The sequence below is a fragment of the Microchirus variegatus genome, assembly GCF_963457635.1.
Source record: "Microchirus variegatus genome assembly, chromosome: 15".
In the NCBI taxonomy this organism is placed as follows: Eukaryota; Metazoa; Chordata; class Actinopteri; order Pleuronectiformes; family Soleidae; genus Microchirus; species Microchirus variegatus.
In genome coordinates this window covers 7,496,302-7,508,243 of record NC_139816.1, presented here as the reverse complement: position 1 = coordinate 7,508,243, position 11,942 = coordinate 7,496,302, and the positions used below count along the sequence as shown (strand labels likewise).

The window sequence follows — 11,942 nt, the reverse complement described above, 5'->3', positions numbered from 1 at the left end:
CATTAAATTGATGTTTTTCTGTGTGTTTTATTCATAATATAAATGATTTTGAGAGATATGGGGAGAAAAATAGAATCAAAATCCTGTTAAAATAAGTGTTTTTGGCAGTTGACAATGAAAAATGAAATGATAAAGGCCTCTAAAGACACAGTTTGTTGTTAAACGTGCGTCTCAGAAAAGTCCGGCTTTCTTCTTAAGGTCGTTTTGCCTCCACTTGGGAAGACGCTGGAAGTCCAAGCGTCCGGTGCCGAGCAGGTTCTGGAAGTCCACATCAGACAGGTAGTCCTGCAGTCAGAGGGGGACAAAGACTGTGACACTGACCCCTGCTGTGCACACACGGTTACTACTTCACAAGTCAGTGAGGTTTTTATATCCTGCTTCAAGATAAAAAAAATAAATACACACAATGTAAACATACAGTTTTTTACTTATTACTTATTTGCACAGATAAATAAACACAGCTGCTCTGTGATACATACCTTATTCCCAGAATAACGGAGCAAGTTGTGATTGAAAAACATAAAAAAAAAAAATTGACGTCAAGTGTTAAATAAAATCCCTAAACACTGAATTGAAAAGAATTCTCAGAATAAAGTCAGAATTCTCAGAATAAAGTCAGAATTCTGAGTTTATAGTCAGAATTCTGAGAATAAAGTCAGAATTCTGAAATTTAAAGTCAGAATTCTGAAAATAAAGTCAGAAATTCTGAGTTTAAAGTCAGAATTGTGAGAATAAAGTCAGAATTGTGAGAATAAAGTCAGAATTCTGAAAATAAAGTCAGAATTCTGAGATAAAGTAAAAATTCTGAAAAAAAGTCAGAATTCTGAGTTAAAGTCAAAATTCTGAAATTTAAAGTCAGAATTTATGAGTTTCAAGTCAGAATTCTGTGAATAAACACAGAATACTGACTCATACTTTAACTTTTCAGACCACAAATATTTTTCCCTGTGTGGCCCTATTCCTCTTCCGTAGTAAAATGAAGCGTTATTAGTTAGTTATTAGTTCAGATTTGGCCGGATGGTGCACCACCCACCTCTCTGTGGTTGGGGTCCACTCCCTGCGGCAGCTCGCTGATAGTCTTGTCTATGAGGAGCTCGGGGTTCAGATACGTCGCCCCAGCAGAGGAGGGCGACATAGCTCCACCAGCTGCGAACGATGGCTTGAAACTAGAGGTCGGGGACGGGGCCTTGGTCACAAATGTCTGTCCTCTCTGTGTGGACGGACTGGTGGGAGTCGACGGTTTGGGTGAAGCGTCGCCTCCGTGGATCCTGTAGTGTGGAGGCGAGCTCACGGGGCTGCCTGGAGCACCATAGCTGCTCCCGCTCCCCCCGACAGGACTTTTATTCATGTTCAAGCTTTTCGTATCCTGCAGAGACGTGACGTGAATATTAGTTTTTTTTTTCTTATTATTTGACAGAAAACAACACCGTATAAAGGTTAGTGACATAATTTGGTCGTTGATGCAAGACATTAGTGGTTAATATTTGGTGAATTAGAGTTGGGATTAGTGTCAATCACTTACGACCGTGATCTGTGTGAGAGATGCTGCGCCGCTCAGCTTTTTTTTCATCTCCTCATAGGAGTTTCCTCCCTGTGGAGAAGACGGTAAAGTGAAGCAGGACTTAAAAAACGACTCGGCATGCGGACCACGTGACCAAGTCTAATTACTGACACAATCTGAGATTCATGCACAAACACTGATTTGAAACGCCGCGCTCGGCTCGTGCTTTATTTAGTCCTTAAGTCGCTAAGTCGATCGAAACCGCGACGAATACTCACGCTCCACTTGTGAGGATCCCACGCGTTGAACCAGCCGGTGAACGTGGGAGGTTCGTGTCCCTGTTTGACGAAGACGATGGGCGTGTCCGGGTCGCGGCCCGCCGGGTGGCTCCTCAGGTACTCCTGCGCGCAGTTCCACGCCTCTTTGGTCTCGGCCTGGTTGGCTAAGTTTCCGACCCAGAAGAAAACCTAAAAGGGACGTGGCGGGAAACAAATGGATGAATATTTGTGACAATGTACACTACCGTTCAAAAGTTTGGGGTCACTTAGAAATGTCCTTATTTTTTAAGGAAAAGCACTTTTTTTCCAATGAATATAACATTAAATGAATCAGAAATACACTCTATACATTGTTAATGTGGTAAACGACTATTCTAGCTGCAAACGTCTGGTTTTTAATGGAATATGTACATAGGTGTATAAAGGCCCATTTCCAGTGTTCTAATGGTACATTGTGTTTGCTAATCGTGTTAGAAGGCTATCGGATTATTAGAAAACCCCATGGATGTATTATATGAACTGGATAGAGCTCCGCCCCTTCGCTTCCATTCATTCCTATGAAGCTGCTCACCCAGCGCATATGCCCAAAAAGTTTTTGACTTCCGCGTTTATTTCCGGGTTATGGGTCCATAGAGCATGCGCAGTAGTGTCACTACTATAAAAAGATCTATAAAAGCCTCTGTCCATGTCTCGAGGTGTCCTGTGGACACTTTTGCAGGCGTCTCTTTTACTATTGCGTTTAATGGGAAAATTGCTCTTGGGCTCCATGGGGTTTTCTGTTGCAGTACCCACAGTGGCCACCATGTAAAAATTGTCTTCAAAGCAGAGGGGGCGGTGCTCTATCCAGTTCATATTATACATCCATGGAAAACCCTTGTGCAATGACGTTAGCACAGCTGAAAACAGTTTTGCTGCGTCTTTATTTGGAATAAAAATCATTATTTCTAATCTCGTCAATGTCTTGACTATATTTTCTATTCATTTTGCGACTCTTTTGATCAATAAAAGTCTGACTTTTAATGGAAAACACACCAAAAAATCGTATAGGTGAGCCCCAAACCTTTGAACGATAATGTGGTTCTGCATCTCAAGGTCACACACAAGCATGTTGACTTTTGACCTCTCACCTCCTCCCACGTGTCCAGCAGCATGACGTCCTCCTCGTCCAGGTCGCTCTGGGCGAAGTCGTCCACCTCGGTCATCCTGAACCGGCCCGTCTGATTGGAGCATTCAAAGAGCCGCGGATGGTGAGGAGGCTCCTCCCTCTGCAGTCTGGAAACGACAACGACAACGACAACAACAACTGTGTCACCTGCTCCTCGTTCATTTGCTAGCCTGGTTTGAATTAGCCATTGTCCATTGTGTGTTTACCTCTTGTCGCTAGCATAGGGCGCCTTCCCTCCCAGAGCGACCCAGAATTCCGCCGGCTCCTGGCCCTCCATCACCACCTGCTTGTCCTGCTTGGACAGCACATCGGACATCGTCCTCCCCATCACCCTCTCGTCCCCGCTGCAGCCCTGCACGCACAAAAAACCGGGCGTCAAACGATCAAACACAAATGTAGTATTCTTTAGTCCTCATGTTAGACTTATTAGACTTACCTTTCCGTACCACAGGTAGCATATGCGATCCGTCCTGAGCAGGAAGACGTCGTTGGTGTTCAGAGACGACGCCCTGGCCGACACCTCGGTGGCTTTGGTGTTCAGCTCCGTGGTCCCTCGGACCTGGAAGAGCCTGGCAGCAGGGTCAGGGTTCACCACACCTGGACGACCTGTGCCTCCCTTTAAAACACACACAATTTTACATTTTTAATACATTTTACTGTAAAAGAGTGCTGCTATCATCACTCCATTGAGTAAGGATGGAAGTAGCTTTTAGCCACCAGGGGGCACCACAACTTTTAAATGGTTTAAATGAAGTCAGTGGGAGAAAGAATGATCATCACTAGTTTCAGGTCTTCCTCAGTAGCACATTTTCACAATTGTGTGACTTAGGTTCCCATTTAGAGGATAAAGAATGACATATATGAGTATAATCCAGTAGACGGTTGGACGTGATGTCTGTGACTTATATATTTCTACCACTCTCAGACCCATTGTGTCAGATTTAGGCCTGTAGTTCCACGTGTCACTGTGTTCAACGCCGCTGCCTCCCGTCATATTTTTAATTCCAGCGTCCATGTTAACAGATAAGAGCGTCCACGCCTGAGACACATGTATTTTCCAGCCTATTTCCCCACACCTAATGCTAAAGATCTATGGATAATGACATTGACGTTGTGCCAGCACTGTTACATAAAAAGTGTCTCTGGCTGAATATGAATACATGAAAAACATAAATATTATATGTCCTACATGGGCTTTTTTTGGCAGCTGTAGAAACTTTGTAAAGCAAGGCCCGTGACAAATCTCCATATAAAAATGTTATTCTTAGACTACAAATACCAAAACCATATTTATTTTTAAGCACTATGAGTAGTAGGGATGAAACAATTACTTTGAGTGTTCAGTTTTCTGATTTTCCGGCTTCTTAATTTCTTAAATGTGAGTATTTTCTGGTTTGTTTGCTCCATATAACATATGAGAAATCATTAAAAAATGATTTGTGGACAAAAAAGAGACATTTCCAGGTTTGAAAAATACCGATCAACATCTTATGAACCAAGAATTACTCAATTCATCGAGAAAATAATCAACAGATTCATCAGATTGGTCTCAGTGCCAATTAATTCAACTTCTATCAATAAAACCTCCTAAATATCACGCACTGGGACCTTAAACTCACAAAAAACACTAAGATCGTACCTCAAAGATGATGAGTTTCCCTTTGAATATAGCCAGGAAGTGGCGAGGCTCCTTCCCCATCACCACCCTGACCTGGACTGGCGCTCCATTGTATTTGTTATCGACATTGACGGCCTGGTAGGCGCACGCCGTGATCTCATCTTTGGTGGCGTGGCGGCCCTGGTGCGAGACACATTGAAATCACATTGTTCTGGGATAAAAGTGTGGATGTGAAGAAAGCTCATGCGTTCATGTGTTCCTGACGGTGTCTGACCTGCCACATGTAGAGTATGTACTGCTTCTGGTTCCCTCTTAGGTACGTGTACAGCACCACGTAGCAGTCGCCGCCGTAGAACTGTCCGTAAGTGTTTGGATTCACTTCGGCCAGCTCCAGGTTCTCAACGCGCCACACCTGATGGTGACATGAAACGCGTGTTATAATAATAACGTAAAAAACACACCGACTGTGAGGTGGACAGTGCGTCTGCTCCACAGGTTTGGTCACCTTGATGTCTCCAGACGCGTCGTCCACCATGCGCTGCTGCGCTGCCAGCTCGGGGCGAGCGTGGAGCTCCATCACGTCGAACTTCACCTGGTCAACCTTAGCTGTGTCAAGACCCAAAGAACTCAGATAAAACATGTGTACTTTATTAAAGACGGGCCAGTAAAAACACTATCCAATCATAATGGTAACAGTCACAAGACAATGCTAGCTTGCTAATACTAGCTTGCTAAATTCAACGAGAGTGTTAGCAACGTTACGGCGGAAAAACGGTGCCAACAACAGGTGTTTGTCGCCAACGAAAGACGTTTTTGGGGGAAAGCTACTGCCAAGGAAAATCACTTTATGATTTTATTGAGGATATTTGTTGTTTTCCGGGATCACGTTGTCATTTGAACAAGTATCCAAAAGAGTTAGCATCACCAGATTTGCGTTAGTTGCGCGTTCCTGTGCTCTCATAAATGTAGCCTGCTCAAACTGTTTTTCCAGGATCTCCAACCCTACCTTTAATCATATTAAAGCTCACATAGAGTGGTCCTGTTGCACATATATGTTAGTTATGTAGGTCCACTTACATACATTAACTTGTTTTTATGGTCAAAAACCTCCTAGTTGCTGTAAACGACCCTCTTTTCTGACGTTGTTTCCCAGCCGCGAGATTTGAGACTCAACTCTCTCACCCAGAAGACAGAGTCTGGTGATTGGCCAGTAACCGGAAGTACACCCACTCTGAGAAGCTCAGCTCCCCCCTCTGGAACGGTGGATGCACTGCTCCTCATTATCAAAACATTGTTTTAACAGTGTTTAAAAATAGCTTCTTCACGACTCCCCACCGCAGTCCCTTTTATGACTTTGACCCGGAGTCAGAAGACACTGTCGCTCGTGAAACACCTCCACAACGGACGTTATTCTTCTTCTGCGGTTCAATGAACGCAACCGGATGTGCCCGGACTAGCGCCAGGAGCAGGACGATCTGCTGTTCAGGAGAACCAGTGTTTACGTAACCGGACCAGGTTCTTTCAGAGATCTCGCTGAGCCCGAGATTACAATAAAACACAGCGTTCTCAGCAGTGGCTGAAATGTTTGTTTAGAACCTTCAGGGCTTCTTAAACAAGGTAATGACGCAGATACACACTAAAAAACAGCGTTAATTGGAACTTCCGGTCTAGGTCCACTTTAAGTACTGTAATTCATGGTCACATCAGTATCATCTAGGGTTCCATTTGCTCCATATACCTCGACGGACCAAAATAAAACATCAATGAACAGTGATGAACGAAGGTTACCTATCTTTCCCACGCTGTAGGTTCTGCCCATTCCCTGAGTTTGTCCTTTATCCGTCCAGGATTTGAACAAGTGCTTGAACATGGCCGACTCTCCTCCCTCGCTCATCACCTCCACCGTGGTGCTGGGCGGGTAGCTCTTGGCTTTGATGTAGTTCTGGTAGAGAAAAGGGTGGAAAACGTCTGTCGTATGAATTTCTGTAGCCGACGCGGTGTATTTGCGATGTCTAGCAGACAAAACATGTTCAAAAACCAGAGTGAATCTTCGTGCACTTGTGGGCGACTGCAGGAAAGAGGTCGTAGGAAGTAGAGGTGGCCTCTTTTCGGAACAATTGCAGCAGTCCTACCAGTTATACTGATCTTATCACTGTAGCTTCTAACAAACCAAGCCTGAAGGTCTGCGGTGCTGAGTTACCAGACCCAGCTATCCCCTATTGCAAGCTCCATATCCATGGCATGCATACAGCCAATGTGGCCTCGTTGTTCGTACGTTTATTATTGGTGATTCTGTCGATAAAGGACCAAGATTTGCTCCACCATAACCTCTGATTCACAGTGCGTTATTTCAGTGAACTCACCAGTGCTCGGTTCAGAGCATCTCGCCGCTCTTCCTTCGAGGCCTTTTTGCCTTTCCACACCATCACACTGGAGCCGCTCTGGTCCACGATGTAACAGTCCTGACAGCAGCAGAATAATAATAATAAGAAACAGTGAGCAGAGACAAATAAATGGCAGAAATCTGTCTGTGGGATAAGGTTTTTACCGAGGAGAGCAGCAGGTCTTGCGTCAGAGGTTGCGCCGCCACTTCTTGAACCACCACGTTGCCGTTATCGTCAAAAACACTAGGAAAATGAACATATAAGATACTGTTATATAAAAAAATATCCCGCTATTTCTGACAAGAGTGGAAGGGACGAGGACTTCTTACTGGTAAAGCCTGACGTTGGTGTTCTGTGTCTTGTTAGGTTTGTCGTCAGACGTGGCCTCGTTCAGCGGGCCACTTCTCTGGCCGAGCACCGCCGTCATGACTTTCATCAGCTCCGCCGAGTCCTGCTCGCATTCTCCCTCCACCACGCCGATCTGAGCGCGGCCTCCTCTCTCCCTGTCGCGGATGTCCTGAGCCAAGAGTATGGCCTGCAGAAGGAAGCAGAGGAGGTTAGACTTTCTGGACCCCTAACCCCAACCCCAACCCCAACCCTAAGAGAGGGAGTGGATCTATCGATTTGATCATACCCTGGTCCCCTGTCTACTGGACCTGGACTGGACCACCATCACCACAAGCCGGATCAGTAGGCCTGTGCAACAGAAGTTTAAACCTTCTAAACTCTTAACCCCAACCCTAACACTAACCCTTGAACATGAGAGTGGGAGTGGATCTATCACTTTGTATTTTTCATGGATTATGAGTTGTTCTGTTTTTGTTCTCTCTGGATTATTTTCTTGAGTGTTACTTCCTCTTAGTTTTTTTTTGTTAAAGAGGCGTGACCTTCCCGTCAGATCTGCCGCGTCGAGGCACGGCGCCACCTAAGATCGGGTGACAGTCGTGAGGAAGGGGGAAGACACGCTGGCCAAAACTGGTCAACAAGGTAGATGTCAACCTATTGTTGTCTCAAAATAACGAACCATGTTACTTCCTCTGTTGGTTATCTTCTTGCGTATCGACTCTGAATTGACTTCTTGCCAGCGTCTGGTTTCCCTCCTCATGATTGTCTTGCTTCACCCTGATGTGTTTCACCTGCCCATCGTCTTGCCTTGTTTGAATTCCTCTCCTTTATCGGATCATCTGATCATTCTTTGCCTACTTGTGTTCATTGTGTTTAGTCGTTCCTTCCTTGAGGAGAATTCTGACCTTGTTCAATGCAAAACCGGTTCAATCATCTTCCAAACTATGATGGAGGGGCCTCAGCCCAGTTTCAGACGTAAATATCACCTTGAGCTTCTCTCTCCTGTTGCTCTGTGGTCCGTTCCACTGCACGATGGATTTCCCCATGTCCAGAAGAAAGATGTCGCCTTTGTTGAAGCTGCTCCATGACACTTCCACCTGCACATACACATGCAAAACGTCCCCAACAGATCATTTACCTTTATTCAAATATTTGGACAAGTGCATATCGTAACGGTCACGCTCTGCTGTTAATGCAGAGGGAAAAATATTGATCAAATACTTTTGCAGCTATGTAAACTAAGCGTGACATAGTTTCTGTAAGAGGGCAAAGCCAACACCCAGTGTCATGTGAGGACTTTATTGTCCCCGTACCTCCTTCGCGGTGACGTTCTTCCTCCCCTTGACGTGCAGCAGTCGCAGGACGTTGTAGGAGTTTGTGTCGACGTGCTGGAAACCCGAGGCCACGCCTCCTTTCTTGTAGCTGTGGAGATACATTGGGTGCACAGCCCGTCAGTTTTCCGCTTGCTTGACCAAAGTTCAATTGCGTCAATAAAAAAAAAAAGGACACATGACACATTAACCTCGGCATTTGAACGACAGAATGGTGTGTCGTAATGACTTTTCACACAGGGATTAGTCGTGTAACCCACCCCCCACCCGTCTCAGGGAGATTAAAGCCTATAAGTGTGTGAGTGTGACTCCACTTTCTCGCCTCAATCTTTGGACTCACATGAGGCCATTTTTGAAGTAGCTCCTGAACCGCGGCGACTCGCCGCCCTGCATCTCCCGGTGCTGCACGGGGCTCCCGCCCAAGTGCTCGTCCAGCTGGGTGACGTAGATGGCCGCCGCGCCCTGCTCGTCCTGAGAGGAGGCGTCTCCGATCCAGTAGTGAAGGTCAGCCGACTGACCTGAGCTCTTGCTCACCTGGTGAGAAGAAGGAGACGCAGATTTCACACAAGTCGAGCACTTTATCCTCCACACGAGGGTCGTGGGGCGAAAAGCAGGCGACACCCTGGACGGGTACTATACCAGGGGTGTCAAACATACAGCCCGAGGGCCAGAACTGGCCCAACGGAGGGTCCAATCCGGTCCAAATTTCTAATAATAATGTGGAATACTATATATTTTTTTACTAGGATCTGTAAGAAGTTGTAATGCACATGTGTAAAATGGTCAACTTAGGCATAATATTGTCGAAATTGCACTCAATTTCCTCAAGAAATTTCAAATTTGTAGTTTCAAGGTTATTGTTATGCTATTGTTACACTGGTCCAGCCCACTTGAGCTCAAATTGTGCCATATGTGACCCCCGAATTTTATTTTGGATACTTCCATTACTTGACTTTGATGATTCCACAAAAAAAACAAAAACTACCAGGGTCAAAATGACCTTTTCATTGAGCCACAGCACAAACCGCTGTTGTGCAACGATATGCTTCACTTTATAACGCTCAAAAAATCAAGTCAAAACTCCCAATTTATACACAGTATAAGGGGTTTAAGCTGTCACTTGAGAAAGCATCGTGCCAAAATGTTTAAGACTTGAGGGAAAAAGTGATTGTTGATGCTCAAAGTTGTGAGAAGCATCATCTAGAAATTCAAAGAGAGCCAAAGAGAGATTTCAAAGACTCTGGAAAGAAACACTGGAGAGAGAGAGATGTGTGTTAAAAGCAAAGTCAAGTAAAGGAAGCATCCGAAATAAAAGCAGGATGTTTGAAAAAGCACTCACGTGTAGAACGATGTAACAGTCTCCTTCAAAGAAGTTGCCAAAGGCTTGGGCTGGAACAGGCGTCATCTTCATGTTCTGAATACAAAAACAAAAACATATTAAATGTTACAACACAGTGGGATTTCACCTACACACACACACACACACACACACGCACGCACGCACGCACGCACGCACGCACGCACGCACGCACGCACGCACGCACACACACACACACACACACACCACACCCACGACTTATCAGCCAGCAATGTCAACATCGACAGTAACGTGGGGTTACATGTGTGTGTGTGTGTGTGTGTGTGTGTGTGTGTGTGTGTGTGTGTGTGTGTGTGTGTGTGTTTGGGCTCTGACTCACGTTGATGGTCCATATCTGCAGGCCCGGCTTTCGACCCACATTTCTGAACGCGTCTGGAGTGTCGTCGCTCATCATTCTGCTGAACTGGAACACACACACACACCAGACACACACACACACACACACATTTTCATATCTCCTGAAACTCCTCCTCTTAAACGTTGCACTTCTTCTCTACTGTTCGTCCTAGTGATTATTCACTTTACTGTGTGCATTTTATGATCAGTTTAAAACTCGGATCATACAGAATGTTTTCATCTTATTTTAGTTATTATATATAGTTGTTATATATATGTTGTATATTGACAAAAATAATCAATATTTCCTCTTACGTTGTTTTTATTCCTATAATATGTCAACTATACTATACTATTATACTATATGTAACTATATAACTATACTATACAATAATAAACTATACTATACTATACAATAATAAACTATACTATACTATACAATAATAAACTATACTATACTATACAATAATAAACTATACTATACTATACAAAACTAGTATACTATACTATGGTAAACTATACTATACAATAATAAACTATACTATACAAAACTATACTATAGTATACTATACTATCTGCAACTTAAATTAACTACACTATAGAAAACTATACTATAATAAACTATTCTATACTATTATACTAAACTATACTATACAATAATAAACTATACTATACTATACAAAACTATACGATACTATACAAAACTATACGATACTATAGTAAACTAGTATACTATACTATGGTAAACTATACTATACAATAATAAACTATACTATACAAAACTATCGTATACGATACTATATACAACTTTAATTAACTACACGATAGAAAACTATACTATGCTATACTATAGTAAACTATACTATACAATAATAAACTATACAAAACTATACTATGCTATACACAACTATACTATAATATACTATAGTAAACTATACTATACAATAATAAACTATACTTTACAAAACTATACTATGCTATACTATAGTAAACTATACTATACTATACTATAATAAAATATACGATACAAAACTATACTATAAACTATAGTATTCTATACTATACACTATACAATACTATACTAATGACTGACCCATCCTTAGAATCCTCCATTGTTTCATTGTTAAAATAAATAAGTCTCTTTAAGAACAAATAAACCATTAGAGTGAGTTTGAGCACTGACAACAAAACACCACTTTACTCTACAATGAGTGTCAGATCGTTTCCATAGCAACATACAATTTCTGCAATCAGTTGACAAACAGCTCCTCACTCACCAGGTGAGCCAATAATATTGTCGTGCATACAGTACATATACACACACACACACACATACACACACACATACTTTGTCTCTGCCTCACAGTTTAATCATTGCCTCAGGTGTTGAAATAAAACGTCTCACCGCTCTGCGATTAATGGAGTCGGTGTTTCTAAGGTGAGGGTAAACCAGGACTGATCCAGGATCAGTTACCACACCCTCAATTAATTCATTTTTTACCAGGGCTTGGTGAGTTATGTAATCAGATAAGAAGGCGACACACACACACAAAGCAAAGAGAAGAATAGATTTAAGGTTTGAATAAAGTGTGTGAGTCACAGTGTA

The 11,942-nt window shown here is 43.2% G+C and overlaps 1 protein-coding gene across 1 annotated transcript; it reads right to left on the bottom strand.

The window, feature by feature from the left end:
* Positions 1-171: 171 nt before the first annotated feature.
* vill (villin-like) lies at positions 172-10,391 on the bottom strand (the record flags this gene model as incomplete). Its single annotated transcript, XM_083901317.1, has 19 exons — positions 172-285; positions 1,034-1,366; positions 1,523-1,591; positions 1,780-1,968; positions 2,907-3,051; positions 3,151-3,296; positions 3,381-3,560; positions 4,584-4,742; positions 4,837-4,974; positions 5,068-5,168; positions 6,351-6,504; positions 6,926-7,024; positions 7,111-7,189; positions 7,276-7,481; positions 8,278-8,388; positions 8,605-8,713; positions 8,963-9,156; positions 9,962-10,036; positions 10,320-10,391. The coding sequence occupies 19 exons, from the start codon at positions 10,389-10,391 to the stop codon at positions 172-174; spliced, it is 2,673 nt and encodes an 890-aa protein (XP_083757443.1).
* Positions 10,392-11,942: the final 1,551 nt, after the last annotated feature.